Source organism: Scatophagus argus, chromosome 13, assembly GCF_020382885.2.
Source record: "Scatophagus argus isolate fScaArg1 chromosome 13, fScaArg1.pri, whole genome shotgun sequence".
Classification (NCBI taxonomy): Eukaryota; Metazoa; Chordata; class Actinopteri; family Scatophagidae; genus Scatophagus; species Scatophagus argus.
In genome coordinates, this window is record NC_058505.1 from 11,161,723 (window position 1) to 11,187,132 (window position 25,410).

The 25,410-nt window shown below is 41.1% G+C and overlaps 5 protein-coding genes across 10 annotated transcripts in view; 3 read left to right on the forward strand and 2 right to left on the reverse strand.

The window, feature by feature from the left end:
- The first annotated feature begins 593 nt into the window (after positions 1-593).
- snorc (secondary ossification center associated regulator of chondrocyte maturation) lies at positions 594-6,172 on the forward strand. The gene is made up of 3 exons (XM_046408549.1): positions 594-1,110; positions 4,846-5,013; positions 5,110-6,172. Exons 1-3 carry the CDS (start codon positions 1,035-1,037, stop codon positions 5,217-5,219), a joined length of 354 nt encoding a protein of 117 aa, XP_046264505.1. The 5' UTR covers positions 594-1,034; the 3' UTR covers positions 5,220-6,172.
- A 1,614-nt stretch (positions 6,173-7,786) lies between these two features.
- LOC124069543 (G-protein coupled receptor 55) lies at positions 7,787-12,676 on the forward strand. Its single transcript, XM_046408778.1, has 3 exons — positions 7,787-7,943; positions 8,665-9,406; positions 10,203-12,676. Exons 1-3 carry the CDS (start codon positions 7,930-7,932, stop codon positions 10,407-10,409), a joined length of 963 nt encoding a protein of 320 aa, XP_046264734.1. The 5' UTR covers positions 7,787-7,929; the 3' UTR covers positions 10,410-12,676.
- Positions 12,677-12,860: 184 nt separating this feature from the next.
- itm2cb (integral membrane protein 2Cb) lies at positions 12,861-18,059 on the reverse strand. 2 transcript variants are annotated; one of them, XM_046408780.1, is made up of 6 exons: positions 17,709-18,059; positions 15,639-15,776; positions 15,315-15,503; positions 15,101-15,211; positions 14,784-14,934; positions 12,861-14,084 (listed from the first exon to the last, which is right to left on the reverse strand). In XM_046408780.1, exons 1-6 carry the CDS (start codon positions 17,793-17,795, stop codon positions 13,993-13,995), a joined length of 768 nt encoding a protein of 255 aa, XP_046264736.1. In that variant the 5' UTR covers positions 17,796-18,059; the 3' UTR covers positions 12,861-13,992. The 2 variants fall into 2 exon arrangements, with proteins under 2 accessions (XP_046264736.1, XP_046264735.1); XM_046408779.1 differs by having other exon boundaries at positions 15,315-15,506; positions 17,709-17,972.
- A 1,415-nt stretch (positions 18,060-19,474) lies between these two features.
- Positions 19,475-21,730, forward strand: hes6 (hes family bHLH transcription factor 6). The gene is made up of 4 exons (XM_046408782.1): positions 19,475-20,036; positions 20,131-20,217; positions 20,353-20,434; positions 20,816-21,730. Exons 1-4 carry the CDS (start codon positions 19,962-19,964, stop codon positions 21,235-21,237), a joined length of 666 nt encoding a protein of 221 aa, XP_046264738.1. The 5' UTR covers positions 19,475-19,961; the 3' UTR covers positions 21,238-21,730.
- A 1,667-nt stretch (positions 21,731-23,397) lies between these two features.
- per2 (period circadian clock 2) overlaps positions 23,398-25,410 on the reverse strand; it is a 28,828-nt gene continuing 26,815 nt past the window's right edge. For all 5 annotated transcript variants that reach the window (XM_046407920.1, XM_046407917.1, XM_046407919.1 and 2 more), the window contains one exon: positions 23,398-25,400. In XM_046407920.1, coding sequence (XP_046263876.1) covers positions 25,194-25,400 — 207 coding nt within the window. In that variant the 3' untranslated portion in view covers positions 23,398-25,193. The remainder of the gene's footprint in view (positions 25,401-25,410) is intronic.

The window sequence follows — 25,410 nt, forward strand, 5'->3', positions numbered from 1 at the left end:
CCGTTTCCTGGTAATCTGCTAACTTTTTCTGCTGACTGCCATCCTTATTTTCAGATGTGTAGTTTACTCAAACTGCAAGCAGAAACTTTATCATGTGGGTTTGAAGGTGACAGATGGAGCTGATATGATTCCAAAAAGGTTATAAACCAAGAAGGATTTTTGTTGCTTTATAGCCTGGTTCCAGACCTGCATTTCAGATTCGTTCAGTGATTTATCCATGAGTGGTTACAGGTTTTCTCGGTTAAAGAAACCGGTGAATCAATCAGACAGTCTATCAAAGTATCAGGATGTCATCTTGTGACATAGCTAGCTGCCTGCTCACCTGAGTTTGATGTAGTTGTACAAGTTGTTGTGATGCTGTTGGTAAGCGTAGGACCAAATATTCTAGGAGCATGACTCACTCAGGGGGGCTTCAAGTCATCTCAGCACCCACTGCTTCAATTTTGACAGCTCTTATTTAAACCTGTGTCTTGGGAGTGACCCAACTTTTTGACAGTGCAATTCTAAATTGCAGGAAACCCCATTTAAAATGCTGTTTACACAGTGCTGAATCCATAACAACAGTCCAGTAATACATTGCAGTATTACAAGTGATTCTGTACAATGAGTACTTAAGAATGCAAGACTTCCATGTTACAGAGTATTTTTACACTGAGATATTGGTACTTTTAGAGCCCAGTATTTCCTCCAGTGTCACCATCTTTGGTTTCAGATTTCTCTGTTGTCATAATTCCTTCGCCAAGGTCAGCGGCTGCAGAATGTTTACCCTTTGCACCCAACTATGAGGCGAGAGGCGTTTGGAGTGGGTGTGCCCTGCGATGATGTTCTCACAAAGTCCACACTGTCCAGACAGTCCTGTGCACACCTAGTCCCCACCCCTTCTCTCCCCAGCCTCGGTTGCCAACCTCTCCCCCCCTCCTGTGCTCCCCTGTACTCTCTGTTCGTCTCCCAGGGTCAGTCACTCGTTTGAAGTTCCCACTCGAGGAGTTTTGGAGAACCTTTGCTCTGTCTGACGTCCATCCTTCACAGCCGTCATGGTTCACAGCAGCAGTACCTGCAGATTCCTCCTCCTGGTGCTCCTAGGCCTCATGGTAGCCTTTGTACACACAGGTAAACCTCATTTTAGTGGGATTGTAGTTCTTCTTTCGCTTCTGTGAGCTGGGTGAAAAGCATGCAACCTCGCGTGTGTGTGCTGCAACTTGTGCAGCAAGTTGTGATGTTAGATATATATATATTTTTTTATTTAAAATAAGTTGACAGCAAACTGAAAAAGAATTCAAGGGCCTCTTAAATCAACCCTGATCTTTATCTATATTCCAGTGCTGTTTACAATCTAACAGCTTATGTATTTTTTCATGTTATGTGTGATTCACTGGCTGATGTTTGTTCCTCTGTAGATATAAAAGATTTGTTGTATACGTGCCATTTAACCCTCTTATCCACACACACACACACGCACGCATATTCACAGGCGTGTATGTGAGAGTCTGCGGCCTAATGTAAATGATGCAGTTGTTGAGGCTGTGAAAGCTGCTCTTTGACAAACAGGATGACTCAGTTGCTTTCACGATGCCTGATCCTCACATGAAACTGAATACCCGCTGCCCTCCGACTCCAGCTATAAAACTGAAGAGGTCCTGTGTGGTATGGGTTTGAGGTACTGAAATTGTCCACAAGTGTACCGCTTAGTTCAGGTATGCAAAGAAATTTTAAAGGAGGTGTCAAGAGGCAGTTAGACATTAAATGATTCTGTCATTTTTTTTGTGATACAGAAAGCTTTTACACCTGACATCAACTGGTTTTCATTATGAGTGTTATTTAAGGCTTGGCACCTAAGCATGTTCAGTGGTCTTTCTTTCACTTTCGCATACATGTGTCTGTTCTTTGTTCCTCTTCTACTCTCGAATCAACTTGGAGAAAAGCTCTGGACCAAGAGGTCACAGGAGCGGTCAAGGAGGCAAAGGGATAACAGGCACTAAATCAAGTCACCAGTGTGGAGGGAAAAACTACCCTGCAACCTTCTAAAAAACTTTTTGCAGCCTGTAAAAGTTTAAGTTAACAACATGTTTTTAACTCCTGACTTTGCTCAAAACAATATACTTGTTTGGCATGTTTAACTACCCAGATAGACCCCAAATGATTTCTAAGCAGTTTTAAAATTTACTTCACAATGACAGAGATTAAACCAAAAGAAATGTTATTAGGGAAACTGCCCTGCTTGGCCGTACACACACAAGTCTTCTCTGTGCATTTGGCTCTTATCTGTCTGCAGATTATGTGGATGTTCTGTACAATTTGTGATGTTTTCAATTTGTTCCAACAATCTTGACCACAACGCTAACCGACCAAGTGACTGATTCAGTGTGACATGCTACCAAACAGCTGAGTCAGCATGGGAAACAAACTGAGATACACGAAATAAAACATTTAAGCAATACAGTGTGATAATTACTCACACATTCTCTCCACGATCTTCCTCAAAATGGCTAATTTAATAACCGTTTTCAGCAACCCAGCTCTCCTCGTTGCAGAATGAAATCCAAAACACACTCGTCATTTGTGAAATATTTTACTGTGGAAAATGCAGCCACCATCCGTGGATGTTATGAGGGTGAAGCGAGGACACACAGCACCACTAATGTCATGTTTAGGTGACTTCGGTGCAGTTTCACCTCTTGGCCAGGTTGCTTTTCACACACACCCGTCTGTGTGCTTTGTCATCTCTCTGGCTGGTGTGAAATCCTCACTGAGCCAGCGGTACCAACAAATGGCCTTCTGTGTTTGTAGTCTCTGAAATCAGCCTTCCCAGGTCTTTATGAGTCTTAACTTTGGGTGTAGGGTCCTTAACTGACATGGAGTCATGTCTTTGAAAAAGTGTAAATCAGGGCAGTGATTCCCAGCAACGAGTACTTGTACTCTAAGGGTTACTTTAGTTATCAGCATCAGACAATTAACTAATGGTGATGGAAAAAACATGACAGCTAGCTAAACGTAATGCATGAACAGTTGAAATGGTTAGCTAAAAACATAGCTGCCATCAACTAAAAGTCATTTAAGATATGTAAAAGTAATTGATAAACAGTTGTAGTAGTTAGCTAAAAGCAAAGATAGACAGAAGGTAACGAAAAGTAATGAATGGAGAGTTGAAATAGTCAGATTAGTCTAATAAATAAAACGTTGGAATAGTTAGCTCAAATTAATGAATAAATAGTTGAAATTTTGAGGTAAAATTAACAACAAATTAACAATAAGTTGGAACATGTCAGATGGTGTTGACGTTCTTAAGCTCATCTGACATCTCAGGCTCAGACATCAGGGAACCACTGACCTATAGCTGTCAGTTGAGAAGAAATGTGTGTGGGGTTTTTTACTTTCCTTGAGGCTTTAGTTATGTTAATTCCATTAAACCGAAATTTCAAGCTCCAGTAAACCCCTCCTTATGGAAACAAACACCAACGGAAAACATCATGTTATTATTTTTTGCCTTCTTATTAAATCAGGCTGTCCAGAAGGCACAGGCTTTTCCACACAGGGACTATTTAATAAACAAGTTTGTTTGACATCCAGTGCCCAGCCAGTGCCTGGTTTGGGCCTGGCCGGTTGTTACTTGTTGCAGCCCGTCGCCCTCCTTGACCGCACAAGCTGCCTTTTGTGCCCTCTGCTGAAGGCCTCATTGATGGCTAAGCTGGCCAGAGGCCCGGGCCTCCAAACATCCAGCCAGCTACAGCACAGGAAGCTGTTCTTGACTCAGAGTCAACACAGCAGCATCAAAATATTCACATCAAAAGTGAATATGAGAGCTCAGAAGATACCACAGCTGACATGCTGACGTTGAGGACCTGAGATTATGTCACATGCACTAGCTTCTTAGAAATCCTGTTGTGTTTTTCACTCTATTAGAATAGTATACGTCTTTGTTGATAATGACAAACAAAAGACAGGAGAGAAATGATGTAAACAAGGGTGAAGAAGTTGACTGAAGACGTCAGGGGCTACAAAGTAAACATGTAGTATTAAATACGCTAAGTATAAATATGTTTGGATTACGGTTTTGTTGGTATGCGTACAGTTGGAGGTAGGATAAGTAGGTGGGCTTGTGTGTGAAAGGATTGTTTTTCCGAGGCGATGAAGATCAAATATTTCTCCTTTTCCGTTGGAATTTTAAAGAAAAGCCGTGCACACTTTTAGTTACAATCAAAACAGCAACAACCATAACTGCAGTCATTTCCAGAGGCTTGGTTCTAAAAGATGTCTAAGAAATGTGGCCTACAAAAGAGACTTCTTTCTGGTAATGTAGAGGTGTGAAAAGTCTCAAGGTGACCTCTTGTCCTCAACAGGACATATGTCAGAAGACAATTTCAGATGGGAAGAGAACAGACTATTGATTGGCGGAGGACAAGAGAGCAAATCACTGGCTCTTCCTCAAGGTGAAGCCTAAAATATCTACCACTGCACAGAACAAATTGTACGTTACTTGAAGGAGTGTTTCAGACAATAGACAAGCCTGGTCGAACCCTGAGAAAGAGAAACACGAAGAGGCTACTTGTAGCTTAAACGGACAAAATGTCCATCCTACACAAAGACATCCTTATGCCTGGGCCTGAGCCGTTAACCCAGTGAGACAGAGAGGAGCTGTTGAAGTCACTACAGACGGGGGCCATGTGTGCAGCTCTGCATCCCCGAGGCCTCGGCATCCACTGAAAACTCAAACAGAGCTATTAGCAAAGCAGCGTGCCTCGTCAGTGAAATTACTGCCTGAAGAAAACATCCACTAAGTCAATATTGCACAGCGGACAGTATCCCTGTCAGTATTAGGAATTAAGTGATGTTTTTCTTGCTCTGCAGAGACAGTTGCAGACCCTGCTTCAACAACCAGGGACAACCAGGACACCATGTCTGGAGAGCCACCAAGTGACATTACCACCAAAGACCCTTTCCAAGACTCGACGGAGCAGCCCTTTACCTTTGACTACGAGGACTCCACACGCTCCCAGGCCATGGATGAAGAAGAAGGTAAAACTGACACTCAATGTAGCGTTCAGAGACACCAAATTTGTGCTATCTTATCTATTCAAATGATTAAAACAGCATTTCTTGCTGTGTGTGCAGGGGTGCTGGGTCCGGGGGCCATCACAGCCATTGTTATAGCGGTCTTCCTGGGAGCATCTGTCCTCCTCGCCCTCATCGTCATCACACTCAGGAAGTTCACCGCCTCCTAGAGCGAATACGCCTCATCTTGGTGTGTATGGATGTGTTTTTGTGTGCATGTGTTGGTATGTCATGAGTGTGTCAACATTTCTCTTTTGTCTGATGTCGATCTCTCAACTTTTAACTCGCTCCTTGTCTTTCTTTCAAAGAATAGTTTGTATCTTTTGCTTCACTGCAGATGCTAAGAAATTGTGGCAGGTCCCTTGACTGACTTATTACAGATGTACTCCTGTTAACACACTCCTAATTGTTGCTTAACATGTCTGCTCATTACATGTCGTGTAATGTTCCAAACTGGCTGGCTCTTCCAGTGGAAATCATAGCATGTCAATGTCATTTTAATTTTGTTCAGCATTTTTCAGGGGGGGGGGGCTTTTCAGGGGGTTTTTAATGTTTGCAAGCTGTTCATTTCCATATCATCTTTTTCTTGTCTTGACAAACTGATGTGAAGCATCCAGCGTGTGTTTGCTTTTATTTGTACATGGAGTGCGAATGCTTTTGTCTCACTTTCTCCTAGTCAGTAAGAAAGATGTCTGAGATTAATGTGCCTACACATCAGGTTTTTATTAGTCTTTCACAATGATTTTACCATGTGCCAAAAGTTTTAAAATGTTCCTTTTGTGTCACCCATGTCTTGAAGTTTGTATTGCAACATTTGCAAACATTTGTAGAGTCAAAATAAGAGTAAAACATTTTAAAAAGTCTTCTTCAGTGAATGTAAACAGGGTAGTTGTCAGTTGTTCCTGCAGAGCAAACATAAAATATAAAGTTAGAGCATGGATGAATGTGTGCATGCACTCAAACGAGTGTTTGTAATTTTTTTTTTCTTGTTGTTGTTGTTTTATTTGCTGTGTGTGTGTCCTCAATACTCACAGCTGGTTGCTGCCATGGTAATGTCACTGCCAAATTATTTTGTTCAAGATTCAAGTTGAATAAATGAATACAATAAATTACATGCCAAATGTCTATGACTACTGTGTGGGTTATTTTTAATCACATGATCACTGAATCAGATAAAAAAAAACAAAAAGGATATGGTTTTCCCAAAACTGAAAGCGACATCTTACACCGATGTGTCTGAAAGCTTTCTGATTAAATCTAGTTCAAAAATCATTTCCCTGCTGAACTTGATGAGGATTCAAGTTCAAAGTGTCCTCCACAAACATTCTTGCAAACAAGTTATTTTACTTATGATAAAAGCAGTAAAAAACTTTCTCACACTTTAAATGCAGTTAAGTCATCTCAGCACTGAAACCAGGAAAACCTCTAATCACAGTCTAAATCTGCCACTGCAGCTTCTCACACACTTGAAAGAGCACCGTCTTTGAAGCCTTCGGCATTCAGTGTTTCTCTCTGAGTTAGGAAGACTGATATCAGTACTAAAAACATTCTGGTTACCAAAATCACGTAAGTAATAAGAGACTGACTCTAAACAGACTAGTCGTTGGCTGAAAAGCCAATACGTACAGTTTAAAAGCACTTAGACTGTCCTTTTCCTCATATGTGTTTCCACATCGGTGTCTATTACCACATTCAGAATACATAGTAAAAATAACTCAACGTCCCGACACTAAGTTTAGCAATCACCTACGTTCACCAAATGCAGTGAACAAACACAAATTATGTGACATAGTTTTTATATGGTGCACAAAATTCCACTCTGAGAAAATGTAACTCCAGTTTTACATAAATGTTTCATGTCAGTCCTGTTTCGGTTTGTGTCTGTTTTTGTTATTTCGTTTTTTAATCATTCAGCTAAACTTTAGCCATACTGTTATTATTCAGTCTGTCAGTCCAGCACTTTGGTCCAAAATGGATTGTCTCACCAACTTTTCAGTGAATAAGCATAAAATTTTGTGCAAACATTCACGGATCCCAGAGAATGAACTACACTGACCTTAGTACCAAAATCAGGTGACCATTTCAGTTATCTGACAGTTGGGTTTCTAACCAAATACCAGCAGAGTTGTTGATAGTCCCATCAGCTTCAGCTGTACACTGTGTTTAGTAAGGCTTAGCATGCTAAAATGCTAATCTAAGATGGTGGACATGGCAAACATTATATCTGCTAAACATCAGCATTTAGACACTTTCGTTATGAACATGTTGCTGATCTTACTGCTGTTCCAAAGCATGTGCATCCTTCCAGAGCCACTAGCATGACTGTAGACTTTTAGCATTGTTATTATTGGGGCTGCAACTAATAATTATTTTTATATTTACATTATAAAGCTGCAAAAAAAAGCAGCAAAGCAGCTATTACTGTATTTTTCAATGCTTTCAATGCTGAGTTTTTCCTTTCCACTGTCTGATTGCTTGGGGGTTCAGGCTCTGGGTTTCTGTAAAGCATCTAGAGACAATTTTGATTGTAAAAGGTGCTATATAAATAAAATTGGATTGAAATTGACAAAAACTGACTTAAAAAAGCACAGCGTGAGCAACTGTATCATTTCTATTCTGTTTATTTTCTCAGACGTCACAAATTCAAATGAAATTTGCTGTTGTAGCAACTTGCAACGGTGCATGCAGGCTGTTTTAAAACACGTACAAGACCTGCTGGACGAGTTCACCTCTGCTTTACTTTTAAACGGCTATAATGCACATCGGAACATACAGGCAGCGTGTGGCATGACTCAGGAAGTGGTGATGAAATAACAAAGGTAGAGAAAGCAGAAGTGTGTCTGGCACAGTTAGAGAGACACAGAACATTCGACTGAGAAAATGGAATCCCTGAGGTAAGGGCATGACTGCATTTTACATTTTCAATTTTACCATCTTATCTAATTCTACAACTGCTTAAGGTTACACATTTGTTTAAATGGTTAAATTGCAAGTGCAGACATTGTTGCTTTGACTTTCATTGCAAATACTAATACTAATACTAACGATACTAAGTAAGGAATGAGAAAGGAAGCTGATTATTTATTAGTTTTACTTTTATTGGAAATAACACCGATATAATCGGAGAAGGCCCTTAATCTTGGTGACTTGAATGAGCCCACATTATCCATGTAATTTTTAACATTAGAGAGATATGTCTTTGGGTTTACTCTGAAAAAATATTTTTCACTTCTCAGAATAGTTACAAGTTTAGTTTAGTTTTCTACGTCACAAGCTGATGTTTTCCAATGTCTGCAGCGTAACTCGAGGTTCCACAAAAGGCCTGATTCTTTGCGTAGGACTGCTTATTAGACTTTATTTAAAGACAGGTGCACTGAAAAGTTATTGTTTTGTGCAGTCTGTGTATATGGAGCTAATATAGTGTATGTTCTCTTGGTGTTTTTGACATTTACATCAGAAAGCACATGCAAAAAACAAGTCCACGGTAAGTGAACCCACACAACTGAGTGGTTTCAAGTGGCTTTGTGCAGTGGCGTATCTTGCAGACAGGAAAGACAGATTCATTTTGAGAGAGCTGTGAAATTAAATCAAATCAAACCATTTTCCCATCTGCAGCAGCAGCAACAACATCACCAGCAACTGCTCCTTTGAAAAAGTGGACCACCTGATGCAATATTTGGAGCTCGTCATCTACATCCCCATATTTGTATTTGGTTTGATGTTCACAGTTGCTGCGCTGTTCGTGTTCTGCATCTTTCTGCGAAAATGGACTGAGTCAACTATTTACATGACCAATTTGGCTCTGATGGACCTGCTCCTCCTCTTTCTTCTTCCCTTCAAAATGCAAGCCACCAATAACCGCTGGTCTGCCTACCGCCAACCTCTCTGTTCTGTCTTGGAAAGCCTGTATTTTGTTGGGATTTACGGCAGTATCTACACCATCATGTGTATAGCTGTGGACCGTTGGATGGCTATCTGTCACCCGTTCAAAGCCAAGCAAATACGCTCACCCACAGCAGCTCTGGGGATCTGCGTCGGGATCTGGGGGCTGGTGCTGGCAGTGATCTTTCCAACCACCTACAGTTTTAGGGAGGCCGATCACAAAGACTTCCACTGCTTCCACAGGTTTTCTAAGAAAGGCTGGAAGCCTGTGGTGATCATCTGTGTGCAGGTGTTTGGATTCCTGGTTCCTGCACTGGTGGTGGTCTACTGTTCAGTCAGGACCATCTGGACGCTTCACAAGTCTGGGCAGCACAGCCAGCAGAGCCGGGCCTGTGTGAAGATCATCGTCAGCAGTCTGAGTGCCTTCCTGGTGCCTTTCACCCCCAGCCACCTGGGCATCCTCCTGCAGTTCCTGGTAAGATCAACTACAAGTTCACTTTGCATAAACTGAAATCTAAAGTGAAGAGTGGTGAAGGTTAAAGTAGACAACTAATACAGCTGACAAAACAATCTCAACTCAAGGTTCATTTAGTGGCTGTTCTGAGCTTTCGATCATATCACGTAATCTTCATCAAATGCCATTTTTCTGACCAATTTAAAGACAATTTGTCCAACTTCTTGTCCCAGTTTCAAGAAATGTCTGAAAATCAGAATTAATTTAGCAATTAACAAACAGGCTAAATGATTTAAGATGATGTCTTTCTCACACCAAGTCTGGTCAACAAGAGAGGGAATGGATTCCTTTATTGAGGGGGGGCTCGAAAACACAACTCTTTGTGTTACAGAAGTGGCTGTAGCAGCTGTCAGGAGCAACTTTTATAGCAGTGGGCATCCAGGGTAGGGCTTCAGGATTTTATGCACTGTTAATTTTATTTAATTTGTTAATTTATTTATTTTCAATATTTGTATCAAACATGGCATTTGTTTATTTCAACAACAAAAGGGCTATATAGAATTTTGAAAGGTAATGATATCCTGGAGCTGAGGCATAAAACAAAAATTTTTTTTATTTATTTGTTTCGAGGTCAGACTCTGACAAATACAACATTTAACAAATACTGCAGATATCCGGAGAGGTAATCTGGCTTATAAGAACATGCAAAACTACAGCAGGGAGTTCACACTACTGCGTTACCTCTGGTGTTACTGTAAAATTATTACATTTTCACAAGTAGGCAGGTTGGCAGATTCATGTTTGTCCTCCATTCCAGGTGCACCAAAGTGTAATTCAAGACTGCAGTGCGCAGGTCAGCATAAGCCTCTTCATACAGATAACTATGTGCCTTTCCAACATCACTTGCTGTCTGGACGGCCTGTGCTACTACTTCATTGCTCATGAGGTGAGGAGCACCAGAAACACCTTCAGGTGGTCAGTGACGAGCCAAAGAAGGCCCACCTTCAGCACTTCCGAGCACTGAACATGGGACAAAGTCAGTTCAAATTAAAATATAATTTGTCCTCAGAGGACTTCTGGTAGTGAATACAAGATCTGGCTTCTTTAGCTTCTGGGCAGAGCACTGAAACTGCAAAAGGGACAGGATTGTTTCCAGTGGCTGTTAGGCAAATGGGGCAAGCGCTAAATAAAACCAACGTGTGGAAATAAAGCAGGTCAGAGTGCAATCCGAACTTACCAGAGTGCTGTCGGCAAAGCTAAAATGTAGCATGCAAAGAAAATCTGTCACGACTGATTTGTGATTTGGTCCAGCGACAGGAAGCCTGTAGGCACATTTGTAACCTCAAGCAATCAAGATGGAGGGTGCAGAAGAAAAACTACCAACAAGCCACAAAGTGACTTATTTCTAGAATGATTTAAGAACAAGCTGGTGAGTGATGGCTTAAAACACTCAAAAGTCACCCAGTCTTACACAGTGACAATGAGTGAGAAACCGATGCAGGGTATTAGAATTAATTTTAAAACTGGGCACAATCAGCTCACGGCAGAGCTTTGTAGGCTGCCGTATGTGCTTCAGAAGTCAAATCAAAGATATGTAAAAGGTCAGTTTTGGATCAGTTTTGTTTCTGCTTACTTCTGATAAGACGACTAATTATTATGATAATCATAGGTTTTATTTATATAGCCTCCTATACAAAAAATAAGATTTACATAAAATGAAAACTTGAAACAAGTAAATAATTAAAACTGAAACAAATGAAGCCTAAAGATTTAGTCAATTATTACTTTGAAAAGACACCAACCAGTTGTGATCATGAAACACATGACTGTAATTAACTATTATTCATTAATGACCATCTAAAAGTACTTTTTTATGACAACAGATTTTTATAAGCTTTAAATGACACGCTAAACATATTGTTACTGTCTTAATTGTTGATGCTGTCTTACTTTGGTTCTTTGGCCCACTGTTTTTGGAAATATTACTCAATTTAGCACATGAATTCTGGATATTCTGACATGTTTATTTGAGTCAACAGAACTTGAGACTTCCTTTCATCCTGTAACTGTTATCAAAGCCTGTTGATGAGGGACAAAGATTTTCAATTTGTAAACACTGGCTGATGAATGCAGATGTTTGTTTTTATTTGTTCTTGCCTACCAGCTTCCTTAAACTCACCACAGTGTATATACATATCATGCTATTGGTCATTACATCTGTACATATCATATTGTATATTCTTTTTATTTGGATTTTTTGCGTTTAATTTTATTTTTATAATGGAGCTGCACATGTGCAATAATGTTATTAAGATTGTTAGAAGCCACCTGTCAGTGTCAGTGGTCTGGTTCCTGTAGCACATAACTGTTGTTGAAACTGTTTTGATATTAGTGTGTTTACAGGCGCACATCTGATTTATGCGAACGCAGTCAAAACCAAACCTAAATGGAAAGTTGCCCATGCGGTGCACTTAGCCGCTATCTGTCTTATTTTGCTCATATTGAATAGATTTAAACCTGTACAAAAGTGAAAGTTGCTCCTAAGCATAAACAGCATGTGATTCTACTGTTATTAATACTATTTTTATAGTGTAAAATAAGTTGTGTAAAGCTCTATTTGTAAAACTAGACACAAATCCTGAAACCTGTCATGTTTTGGTTTACTGGCATTACTTTGTGTCTTTGATTTTGCACTAGCCTTCTCTTTATTGAAAGTCACACTTCATTGCTTGTATTTAATTTAGTTTAATTTCTGTTATTTTATGTTCTGTTCTGGTCATTTTTCCTCAAGTGAAAACTATTTTTGTGAGACCGTAGTGCTTTTAATCACCAAAGTGGAACCGCTTGCAGGTCTAATGTTTTTCTGTTCTTCTGTAAAGTAAAGAAAAAAACAAAAAGATGTAAAATGTGAAACGAATATTTTGATAGGACAAAGCTTTTGACGGGAGGATAATGTAGATTTTGCTGACCCACAGAATGTGTTTGTATTTTTGCACCATGTCCTTTACTTTTCCTCCGGTTGTGTTCTGAAACGTAAACTCAGCTTTACGGTATGACACATCACATGGAAGTATTTCTTTACACTCACCTTTTTATCAACAATTTGCAACACATTAATTCTGAAACCAAATCTTCCTCATCCACGCTTAAGTGAATAATGCATCTAACCACAAGAGGTTCATCCTGTGACGCGTGTTACATTTACCACAATGAAACTGCAGTTTTCTGTTGTCAAAAACAACTGTCCATGAATATGAAACAATACATCCCTCAGAACCTGAACCAATCAGAGCCGCATTTGTCCCAGTCACATTATGTCAGTACTGTCTGTGAGGGAGCTCCCTCTTTATAGACTCCTACCTTTTCACAGTGTTTATGTTATTGTTAGCACAATCTCCATTTACCGTAACCCATAATTTCGATATTCGTGTTTGCTTTACTCAAACTGATACTGATGAACATTCAGGAGACAAAAAAAGTTTGATCATTTATTCTTAAAGCAGCAAGATATTACAAGAAAAATCGACTGTACAGTGAAATAAGGTATTCCAGACATTGAAATATGAGCACATGTCACAAGTCTCTCTCTCTCTCAGCAGAGACTTATTTGCTCCAGGTTGTACATCAGAAAGACACCCCAAATCTTTTTTTCTTTCTTTTTTTTTTTTTTTTTAAGTTGGGACGAATCAACGTTGTAGAGATTATAATGTCGAGATAGGAAGCTAAAGACAATAGGCAACTCCAAGTAAAGTGAAGGAAGAGCGAGACAAGATGAGTTTTAGCCTTTGATATCATCTACAGTAAAAAGCATTCTCTCTAAATATTCCATATGTCCTCAGCACTAAGCATAGCATCGCTAACTGCAGACTTTGGTTCCATCTGTCCTTCTAAAGCACTGCTACTAATTACAGTCTGAAGCCATTATATCCAAGGAGTACGAAAGTAAGATACCAGTGGAAATGAGGACATAAACAATAAAGAAACGATTGGTCACGAAACAAGTCGGTTTCAGATAAAAATCTATGCATGTAACAATATGTTCAAAATCAATTTACAGTATATATTGCTTAGGAACAATCAAAGTTATGTACACCATTCATAATGATATAAACCAGCAAAGAAACTACATGAGGTATGTTTTGCCATTTTCTGACATTCAAAACAAAGTAAAATAACAACCAAAAAACAAACATTAACTTGAGTGCACAGTGCAAGCTTGCCACAACCAACAGTGCACTGGGTTACTAAAATAACCATAAGGAAAAGTCAGACGTAAAATAAAATCAACTCCTTCGATGAAAATGTCACAAACCGACACATATTAACATCTTATGCACAACTTGACAAGCTACAGATATATCCAAACACATTTATAACATCATCCAAATATACAGACTATCTGAATAAAAAAGACATTGTACACGAACAATGAAAGAGCATTTCCAATCTGAGACAAAAAAAAACAAAAAACAAACAACCATTAAAATCAAAACAAAAACTGTTGGACAAACACTTGCTCTTAAAGTGCAGTTAAAAGCCTAAAGAATTTGAGAGGTATGGTTTGAAACTGGCTTCAGTGTTGGATGGCTGTTATTTCCGCCTCAGGCTTAGACCCTGTCACAGATCACGGTCTCAACCACAAAGGTGTTCTCGAAGTGACGAATGCTGTGGCACTTCTTTGTTTCACGCCTCTCAATACCTGGAATAGAAAGGAAAACAAATTTAGGGAGTGTGTTCACTACTGAAAACGAAGGCGTGCAGCGTTGAAAACACACCTACTGCTGCGATGCCCACAAGCCTCCGCTCTTAATCAGCAGTGGTGATCCCCACAAATCCCATCCATATATGTACTTGAGGGAAGTTTGTTCTAAGGCTCTCACACCAATCAAAGGCAGCAACGACAGAGATATCACTCATGTGCATCACTGCCTCCTCCATAGTGTGTGGATGCGTCCACTGCACTACGAGTGACTCACAAAGCAGGAAGTTCCCAGGCTGCGCCCACACACACACACACACACACACATACACTGAAATGATAGTCAGGCTTCCAGGCTGGTAGAGGAGGATTTCACACAGCAGACACAGTGTCTGAAATGTGCACTCGGAAGCCCCTATTTGGTTCTGGTTGTATTTATTTTCTGCTTGGTCACTTGCTCTCCGTTTGCTCCTACGCGCCCAAACTGAACACCGGATTTCCCTGTGACTCACTGGAGCAAACACTTTCCTCTTTGAGAGCACAGAGTTCACGGTGACCCAGCTCTCGTCACACAGCACTCACAAGTGCAGGTGTGAAAGAGCGTGATAAATCAGCAGCTGTGACCCAGCACTCATCACTCATTATTTAGCATCTCATTTTGCCTGAGCAGATTGGAAAAGGAAGTGGATGTGTACTCACGTTTGCGCTGGTTGCGGCGTCTGAGGCGATAGGTTTCTTTGCCGTAGCAGAGCCTGTGGATGAACGGGCCCAGCTGCCTCATGTTCCTCACCCTCCCCGTCACCATCATCTCCTCCTGGATGATGTAAGTCTGAGGAAGGTACGTCCCTCTCTGTGGCAAAGACACACAAATGAATCACTCTGTCGATCTGTCTGTGGGCGGAACGCTGCATGGGAATAAGCTGTCCTTCACCCTTTCAGACAAGCATTCATCTCCAACAATGCTTTCACAAAGGTTTCACCAGTGACATCAGCAGCGAACGTAGCAAGTGCCTCACCTTGACATTGATGAGCAGCTCCCACAGGCTCCTTGGGGCCATCACCAAGGTTGTGTTCAGCTCAGTGATGTAGCATTTGTCCAAAGCAATGTCGTGATAAGCCGTGAGGCCCTGAGAAAGATGGAAAAAGGTTAAAGCCTAAGCCGGAGAGAAAGGCTTTAAGAAGAAAATGTAATGAGATCAAACCAGTGAACATATGAGCGTCTTAACCTACCCTCTGAAAGTCGTGGATGATATCAGCGGGGTCGCTGCCTCCAAAGCGTGGCACAGGTACACTGATCTGCTCGTAGTTGTCGTCAAGATAGATGCCAACATTTTCCTCGATTTCTTGCCGGCCCCTCAATGGAGCGTACACAGAGTCCTCATAGAGAACCCGGCAGTGGAACAGGCTGTCTTCTGGGATCTGCTAAAAGGACGCAACAGAGCTGAGTTAGCATGTGACAGTTACATTAGGTTGTGTCCTCTATTCTGTTTTTGTTCATTCATTTGTACCACTGGGTTCAGGGCATAATGTAAAGCAGAGGTAGAGTGAGCTGACCTGAGGTATAAAGTAGTATCGATAGACGTAGATGGAGGCCATCACCAGTCCTGACAAGAGAACCACCAGGCCAAAAGCGAGGCAGCAGAGTCCGGTTGGAAAAGGCTTCTTGGACCTGCCTGGAAGAACCAGCTGCTCCTGTAAAGAGAAAAGCAGTTTGATCAGAAGGCAAGTTAGGTTTTCAAATTTTCCAATAAGACAAAATGTGTGCAAATTGTTGCAAAGGAACTGCAACGTTTTTAATTTCATGTAATGCTGCAACAGCCAAGAAAAACAAGTCTTAGATTTTGACGTCTTAGCGTAACCATAGTAAAAATGAAGTGCTGTCAACAGTGCTGACTCTTTTAATCCAATTCTGATGTTACTTAAGAGAAACTTTGGGAGAAATATTGGTAAAATGGCTTAGTAGTGGACTTGTCCTCCAGTCTCACACTGCCATGCTTGCATTAAAGTACAAAGTCCAAATTGTAACAGAGTTAATTCTGGAGAGAAGTAGTTGCCAAGTCGTTAGTCAGGGGAGGAGATCTGGTAGACGTAGGATGGAGTGGAATGAGACATACCAGATGCCCACCCACAGTCTCTCAGTCAATCTGCTACCTCTCCCTACGACTGTTGCTATGGAGAGCGGAAGCAGCGAGAACAGATTGTGCCAGGCTCTGACGAAGATGCTGGCACGTGGCCGTCTGGGTCTATTCTTAGAGGCCTACTTCCACGCTCCATATTTGCAGTTAGCTAGTGCCTTTCAGTGGGAGTCAAAATGAGAAGTCTCCTGGGGGAGGTGAACATATTAATAAATCTACACACGCTGGCTCTGACGCCTGGCCAATCTCAATGCGCACAGTCTTTGACATCATGTCTTATTCTTCTCTTGACGTAATGAGCAGATGAAAACTGTTTGCAGAAGCGACGGATGCGTCATCAAGTTGTATTCACTGTGTACAGTGTGTTGGGGGAAAAAAAGGGATGAGGCATCCATTCTGTGCCAGATATCTAATTATGTCCAGAAAGGACTACCTCCCTGGAAAGCTAAATACAAGCTGGACATATTGTGAAAGGTCTGACTATCTCATAATTTAATTCAGATTTATCTATCTATCTATCTAATTTAAAGCACTGTTTTATTCTGTTGAAAATGAATGAAAAATGAAACAAAGATGATATTCAGCTCTTTATGAACCCCTGGTCCTTCAATTAACTCAAATATACTTTGGATCCTATTCATTGAATACAGGAATAGCTAAAATTATACTGAAACTGCAATACTTGTCCAGATTGTGCTCACTTGCAATCAGGGCATATTTTTTATGAATAAAAAGCTAGTAAACAGTTCACATACAACACACAGTAATCCCTGATAACAACTCACAGGCTCACAGGCTCGCGCACTGTCAGGCGCTACCTGCAGAATTCACGTGACATAACACTTTGTGACGTCACAGACTGGTGCAGCGACCGAAACTGACAGCTCAGTTGTTTTCTCATTTCGATTAAAAGCGGGAGAAAAAAAACCTGAGGCTATTTGCACCCCTGTACTGAGACAAAGGGAGATGTCTCTTTATGCATGCTTGATGAGCCACGTGAGACTAATGGGTGTCATATTCTGCTGAAGGCGCGCACACACACACACACACACACACACAGGACAGCCATCTGCAGTCTGTCCTCGAGGTGGCCAAACAAGGTGACGTAATGTCAACATCCCCAGGCCGGGATGGCCTGCAGTGTTGGATCTGGCTCCTTGTTTTTATACAATTATTACACAACAGGCTTTTTTTCTGCATACACTAAGTGTACCAGCAAAAGCAATATGATAAACTGCAGCACGTGCTGTGATTTTTAACCATTCAGTTGTCATTAAATGGAATATATTGCTTCAATCGTGCAGACTATTTTTTTTTTGTATTTAAGGTTGTTGGAGTGAGTAAACAGCGCATCGCTTCCCAGTATAAATCGCATCTGGTGACTTAATGATGCATGGACAGACAAATCAAACATTACAGGCAAGAATAACTACTCAGACACAAGGCAAATGCCGCAGGACGAAACAAAGAAAAAAGTGTGCAAACTCACGTGAGCCTGAGGTATAATGATCTTGTCTCCATCGATCTCTTTATCGGGCTTCTGCGCCGAAACTGGCTGGAAAGTGATCTTCACCATGTTAGTTTGTTCAGTGTGCAATTGCTTTGTCTAGTATCTGTTTCAATGAGCTGGTTTCATCCACCGAGCTGGGAAGATTATATAGCGGCGAACCAGTCTCGCCCCCGGGACTCAGTGACATCAGAAGAGCGTCTTCTCTGACGAACAAGCATTGTGTGGGTCCTCAGGAAAAGCCGCCTCACCATTGTCAAAATAAGAGTCCACGTCCGGATAAAGTGCTTAAATCTAGCATGAAATACACAGTTTCTGGGATCTGTGGTATGCACATAAATATAATTGAAATGTTACAGCCGCTTAGGAAGAAAGAAATGTTTTTTTCTCCTCTTAGCTGACATCGCACAACGTCGTGCCCTTAATCTGAAGGCAAGTGCCCGATATGGTAATGCTTTCCGTATTTTATTTAAAGCTGCATCTCCTCTTCTCAACCACGTTCTCAACACTATCATCCGGAAATGTTGGGATTGTTTCAAACTCTCAGCCAGCTACCAGAGTGCAATAAAGTTAGCACTGGGTCACTACAATTATTGGTAGTAGTAGTAGTAGTAGTAGTAGTAGTAGTAATTACAACAATTATATATGTCAACAATTTCCTGCGTGATCAATAAAGTTCTTAACTTATAATAATAATTTTGCACTTGCGGTCTTATGAAATCATGTGATGCATACATTGTACTGTGAATTATGTGTGCCTTTGTGTCTTGATTTAATTAATAAATGCTTTAATGTATAGTATTAGGTAATGAGCTTTTAGTAGATTTTCAAAATAGGTCGGTGTATGTGGTTACAAAGTGTATTGTAGGGGTATTAGTGCTGCAGACAGTTTAGGTATCTAAGAATCAATTCACCAAATAAAAATCTAATTTCATGAACAAAACTGTGAAATGTTATGGTCAGGTGGTAAGATGTAATTATATTTCAGATTTATGTATCTTTATTTAATTCTCAATTTTGTTGTACCACGTACAGTGACAAGAAAGACTATTCTATTCTAAACTAACTGAAACCACCTCTGTGCACTAAAATGTAGCAGCCATAACATCTACAGTGAACTGAAAGAGTACTGCTGTAACAGCGAACCAAACTACCAAATCCCCACCAAATGCTAATTATACAACACATGCAAATTTGCACAGACATGCACACAGGTCTCATCACCATATGTGAAGCGTCATGGCAGTGTGTCGGTATGACTCACTACATAGATCAGAAATACTGCACATTACATTTGAATGTGGATTTGAAGTGATTGTGCAACAATAAAATTTTATGGAAATCTCTGCTTAAAGTTTAAATCAGAGTAAGCAATGGAAACACGTCAGTAAATGTTCCAAACACAGGGATAATGTACAATAGAGCCAGCACTGTTCCAGGCTGCTTGTTCATCAGGCTGAAGGCTCTTAACACATAAGAGTGATGTATTTGACAAATGGCTCATATCATCCAATTCACATTAGGGTTGGGTTTTTTTTCATACAGAGGGAGTGGGTTGCTCACAATCAGGCATGAAACAGCCTCAGCTGTCTAATGATGCAATGTGACAATTGGCAAATATATGTTGGTGAGATGCATTAAAAGATGGGGTTTAAAAAAGTTATAAGATAAACGTTGAAATGTTTAAATGCAAGAAGTGCTCGATAATATGGTGACTATACATGTGAAGGGCTAGTTGTATTTTGCTTTTAGAGCAGTTTGGAGTGTTTGTTGACATGCATTCTTTCCAAGACGAATGTTTTATTTATTTCCACTGGTTTAATTGGACATGTCTTATTTCTTTCCGCTGTGGCTACAGGATTTGTTCACCAGTTTTGAGGTCCGACTCTGAAGAGCTTATCTCACAACTCATGTTCCGTATGGAGGTTCAGACTGAAGTAAAGGGAAAAGCTAACAGACCGCTAATGATCGGCGTGTACGAGCGTTGCGCGTCCTCGCTGTGTCTTGCTCTGGTAGCCAGCCAGCTCCCCCATTCACATGTAAATGAGCCGTCATATATACCTAGTAAATGCCCCCTCCAAGCAGCACTAGGAGCCCAGTCTGTCTGCAAGCTTTGTTAGCCGCTGGGATCGCCCGGCCATCTGTCCCATTGACAAGCTGTAACGGCTCTTTGGATCACACACCAACCTCCAGTCCAGTTGGCTTCTGGCAGCGGCTGGGTTAAACTTCAACAACATGGCCCCCATCCGTAACAACACAAACGGAATGGACAGAGGTGATAACTGCAGTGGAGTCAAATCTGACAGAAAGGTAAAGGCCTACGTGAGCACTTAATGCCAGTATTTATGTTCCAACTTGGCTGGTGACTGCCAGAGTAACTCCATTGTCCTCACTGTTTTGGCAGATGAGGAAACCTCTGGTCGAGAAGAAAAGAAGGGCTCGCATCAATGAAAGTTTGCAAGAACTCAGGCTTCTCGTCGCAGACGCGGACGTAAGACAATATGGATGTTTGTAGGCCCCTGCCTCATGTAGTGCTGCTTCTCGAGACTAACTAATCTGATATCTTGTTCTAGCTAACTTGTGTTGCCGGTGGCGCTTGCTTACGCTTTTTTGTCACCCGCTGCAGTTACAGTCAAAGATGGAGAATGCCGAAGTGTTGGAGATGACAGTGAAACGTGTGGAGAGCATCTTGCAAAACCGGGCTCAAGGTAAACAACTTCCGTGAATTTACATTTACTTGCGAGAACGCCATTAAGCAATAGCGCATTACAAGTTTTCCTTTAAACAAAAGACTATTAACTTAAACTAGCATTTTAGCTACTTGTTTGCCATTCTTTCGCGGATGAATATAGTGCGTTAAAACTATCAACACCTTAATTCATAAGGAGTCAGCGCATTAATATTCTGACTGACTGTGCTGCGGCCACAGGTGAGCGTTTGCATAATAGATATCGTTATAAAAGATTTGTATCTGGGGTGTACGTCTTAGTCCGCGGCTCAGCCAATCAGAGCAGAGAGCCGTCCGCTAGCAGTTTACGTTTTCTTGCTAACTTTTGAGTTAATGGTTGTGTTATGTTATCTGTCCACAGAAGTGGACGCCGTGAACCGGGAGGCGTGTGAGCGGTTTGCTGCAGGTTACATCCAGTGTATGCACGACGTCCACACTTTTGTGTCCACCTGTCCGGGAATTGACCCAACAGTTGCCGCGGAGCTGTTGAACCACCTCCTGGAGAGCATGCCGCTGAACGACGAGGACCGTCTGCGTGTGATGTTGCCGGGCACGGTGGCAGAGTACCCCGGCGGTAACAGCACTTGGTCCCTGTCCGAGAGCATGTACACGGCTCTGGTGTCCCCAGCACCCTCCACCACCTCCACCGATGACCTCTGCTCTGACCTAGATGAGACAGACTCAGAGCAAAGTAATGTTTCTTCTTCAGAGGAGGCTGACGGCCAGGATGTATTGAGCTTGCCTTCCTTAACTTACTCCAAGTCGGTGTGGAGACCATGGTAGACGATTTTACGAAAAGAATGGCGTGTTTTAATCTACAGTAGATGATTTAATGCATTGTGTTAGGATGTTTAGGCCTCAGTACGTGACAGAAACACTGCTGAGATGACAACTTTGAAACTTGTTGAAAGGCATTGGACAAGCTCTTGTGTAGTTATTGGGGAACTACAATTAAACTAAAATGTATTTAATAAATAAAGTATGTAATTAAATCTGTTTTGCCGAGGTCAGACGCCTGTAGGGTCTTCATTTGGATTTGGCTTTATATGGGCCTGAAGGAGTAAATGCATATGTAAATATTTACTTGTTGAATATGACCAGACTGTATAGAAGGCAGTTGTCCCATTAGAAATACACTGTTAGTTGTGTGTAAATTATTATTTTTTTATTTAGGGTTTCTTTAACTTTGTATTTATATGTGTTAAATGACTGTTAGTAGACTACCTCACCTGATAAGCTTCAATAAATACATTTTTGGAAAATGACTTATTTTAAATTCTGTTTGTGCAGCATCTTGTTCAAAAAAAAAAAAGCCACATTTCACACGCAAGGATCCCACTGTCCACCCACGCACGGCTGTTTTCAAGATATTAGTTATTACTCTGCAAATGTGGGCCATTTGTGTGCACTTTCTCTCTCTCTCTTTAAGATCTCTTAGCACATCGTAGGCATTTGTGAGGTGTGAAATGAGTAATCCACTCACTCCTTATATAGGCCTAGTCAAGGATGAGGCAAATGGGTTTTATAACTCTATTTCAGCTTTTCTGATGTTGCACTTTGAGAATAACACAAGAACAAATAGCCTGATCAGTCATAATTGTATGAACGTCACAGTTTGTAAGAGTATGGCTTTCATTATAATATATCACACTGCATAAGTGACTTTCATGCAGGATAATACAAATATGGTTCTTTGCCAGATAGCCCAGGGCCAGCATCAAATGTATTAATTTACTGATACAAATATGTGCCTTTTCTAGCAGTACAAGGGGCTAAGGAGTCCTATGCTAATTCACAGAGACAGCTTGTGTCTGCAACCTCAGACATGACTGCTGTGGTCCTGGTGAGAGCCACAGACACTGTTCTGCCTCTGCACCATCGGCAGCTACTAAGACAAATGAATAAGAAAAGACAGCAATCCTGAGTCTTTATCAATGTTCATTCAGATGCCTCCTCTGGTGTTCCTGTGATGTGCACTGCAAGTGTCACTTCTTACACTGTCCACAGTTTTAAACACCCATACTGAGAGGGACCTTTGGTGAAATGACAGAAAAAGGATTAACATACAGAAACATTGGGATTATAGCACAGCATTTAGTCTTTTTAAACATTTCATTTTCCCAGTGTTTGGAAAATAGTTAAGCACTCAAGTACAATTCTTGTAATTTACATGTGTTTTTTTATGCAAACCCCAAAAGATTTAAGGGCTTAAAATAGAGTACTTTTTTTCATCCACAACATTTATCAGACAGCTGCAGTTGCCAGTTTCTTTGACGACTATTAATTAGTTAATTAAGAATATGCTCAGATTAGCTCCAGCTCGGCCAGGCTCGACATGCTTGCATTTTTGAAAGAAAAGAAAAGGCGAACTTGGTACAGTCCGCTCAGATCTGCGTGATGACCGGACCGGATTTGCCCAGAGGTGCAAATGACCGCTGCAGGGGGGCGCTTTGTTAATTTGGCAAAGGTGTGAAGAGACAGGATCGCTTTGATGAGGCCCGCTGAGCCGTGGACCGGAGGATCTGAGTGTCTGCAGAGAAGACACCTGAGAACATGTCCTCTATTGTCTGAGGGAGGGGGGCGACCAGACTTCCGCTTGCACTGGGAAGGTGAATGTCATGACTTCATGAGCAAAGAAAAAAAAAAAAGAAAAGAGAAAATGAGATGACGATTATTTCCCAAAGTCTTACAATTTTGATCGTCGAAGGTGCGTTTTTAATTCCGTTCATACCTTGATCAGTTTCTCCCCTCCTGATCACGCGTCAAGCATCGATGTGCTGCAAAAGGGGAATAATGTCCTAAGTAACAACCGGCCCATTAACAGCTACATCTTCAGTGAGTCTACTATGTGTCCAGTTGAAGCTGATATGCGCCGCTTGTGCTCTGAACTGTCAAACACGTCAATTAGGGCCCCGTACCCAAACATTTCACAACAAACTTCACTGTAAATTAGGCAACATTTTATTGAGAGAAACTTATATGACGAAAACGTCCGCCATTAAAGTTAAGGAAAATAAAATAAACCAACCAAAAAAAAGAGAAAATAAAAATATAAAAATATAAAGGTGCGTTGTTGTCAGTGTCTGTTCAAATAACAAAAAGACAAATGACAAAGTCAGGAAATGTTCGAATTACAGCATAAGCTTCAAAGTGAGGAAAAGCTCTTCCACACAGTCATTTGACATCTGTCTGAGCTGCTTTACACCCGTGCAATAACCCTAAACGTTGACTTCTGAAGTGGCCACATGTTTGTTCTGGACAGTGATGAGCTCCAGTCACTTCTGGCACTTCCACAGGATGCTCAGGACGCTCTTCTCCATATTCATGAGGGCTAACATCAGTAATAACAAAAACACCCATATTCTGCTTTCTTTGTTTTTATCACCCACCACAAAAAACATACTACTCTAGTATTTTCCAGTACATGGTGGGAATTGTCCTATGGTTGATTGCACAACTCACATTTGTAAAAGAGTATTTACAATAAATAATATTAATTTTGGTCCTGATCACGCAGGACTTTCCGTCCCAGCTTAAAAACACAAATCTCTTTGCACAGAAACAACAATGTTGCATGTAAAAAATATTATTTATATATATATATATGTGTGGCTGTGTGTGTGTGCTCAGAGTCAAAGACAAACATTCACACAAGAACTGAAATGCAAAAATAAAATGAGGCGTACGTGAAATCAGTTAAAAGTTTCACAGCTGACACATAGAAAAAGCAGCCTTTGTTTAGAAACTGATGACTGGAGAATGAAAGGTGCATCAGGTAACATGATCCAGGTAGCCCCACGTGACAAAGAAAATTTAAATCATATATCATCATCATAGCATCAGTTTAGAGTGTGTGCTACACCTGATTGTCCTTTTCTCAGTGCAGTCTCAAGGGCTTTCACTGCCTCCATCACTGCCTCCATCGTGCCTGGGGCTCAGTCATATATATATATATATATATTTAAGAATTTCCACTTCATTCTAATTTATATGTATACAATACAAGTGGCTGTTTAATATCCATCCAGTGATTACATGTAACACCAGAAACTAATCTGAGCAAACATAGCACCTGTCCCGAGTTATTCATTCATATTGTTCTTTCCTTGCCGCCTACAAAGTGCACTTGTGCTTGATGGATATGCATGACAGGGGTGACTGAAACCAAGCTGACTTAAACTCCGCTCGTTCTCACCACACACTAACATATAGCTGCGGTCGTCCCTCCGCTATTGTAACAGAGGAAACTGCATCACAAGAATTCATTCATTAACCTCAACAGAAAAACTCAGGGTCAGGTCCTGGTGTGTGTAACCTGAATTGTATGTCGCTTACGGGGCTCTGGATCTCCTCATCAGTGCATCAAGGGCTTCCCCTCGGTGCTGTGAATCATTAAATGCTACATAGAAACAAATGAAAGAACGTACACAGTCATAGAGCCCAGCACTACCTGCTAGCACTGATAAATGGTGCAGCTTGTTGTATAAGCGTATAAGAATAAAATAAAATGTAATTTGATGGTTGTTTCGTATATTCACATTTTATACAAGGCTTGACTATTTGAGCCACTTTTCCCTTGATATCTGAAAGGTTCAGTTCATATAAAAAAAACAGCAAGACAGAGACAGTTATGAAGGATCTTGTTGTGAAGACTAAAGGGCCTGTAAGATCCATGTAAAGTGGGTCCCTCTTCACCGTCACGCACAACAACAAGCTTGCAGGTAAAGTCCTTAGCAGTTTCATTGTCTAGTTTGTTGTGTCTGAGAGCTGGAGCCAGCAGAAGGGCTGTGGCAGGAAATGACAACAGTGTTTGTGGATTCCTCTCTGGGTCTCTGCTGACAGCCGGCATCCCCTGTGTCTGTATCCCCCATGTCCAGGTCTGGCTGATCCTCTGCCGCCTCTGCTGCTGCTGCGGCCTCTGAGGCGCTGTCACAGCAGGAGCACACCTGGACATCA

Bases quoted from the DNA above. Each gene is read 5' to 3' on its own strand.
- snorc (XM_046408549.1), top strand. From the start codon at position 1,035: ATGGTTCACAGCAGCAGTACCTGCAGATTCCTCCTCCTGGTGCTCCTA. The intron at 1,111-4,845 runs GTAAACCTCATT...CTTGCTCTGCAG, and splicing joins GGTAGCCTTTGTACACACAG to AGACAGTTGCAGACCCTGCT. The intron at 5,014-5,109 runs GTAAAACTGACA...CTGTGTGTGCAG, and splicing joins GGCCATGGATGAAGAAGAAG to GGGTGCTGGGTCCGGGGGCC.
- LOC124069543 (XM_046408778.1), top strand. The intron at 9,407-10,202 runs GTAAGATCAACT...CCTCCATTCCAG, and splicing joins GCATCCTCCTGCAGTTCCTG to GTGCACCAAAGTGTAATTCA.
- itm2cb (XM_046408779.1), bottom strand. From the start codon at position 17,795: ATGGTGAAGATCACTTTCCAGCCAGTTTCGGCGCAGAAGCCCGATAAA. The intron at 15,777-17,708 runs GTGAGTTTGCAC...TTCTCTTTACAG, and splicing joins TCATTATACCTCAGGCTCAC to GAGCAGCTGGTTCTTCCAGG. The intron at 14,085-14,783 runs GTGAGTACACAT...TTTCTATTCCAG, and splicing joins ACGCCGCAACCAGCGCAAAC to GTATTGAGAGGCGTGAAACA.
- hes6 (XM_046408782.1), top strand. From the start codon at position 19,962: ATGGCCCCCATCCGTAACAACACAAACGGAATGGACAGAGGTGATAAC. The intron at 20,037-20,130 runs GTAAAGGCCTAC...CTGTTTTGGCAG, and splicing joins GAGTCAAATCTGACAGAAAG to ATGAGGAAACCTCTGGTCGA. The intron at 20,435-20,815 runs GTAAACAACTTC...ATCTGTCCACAG, and splicing joins CTTGCAAAACCGGGCTCAAG to AAGTGGACGCCGTGAACCGG.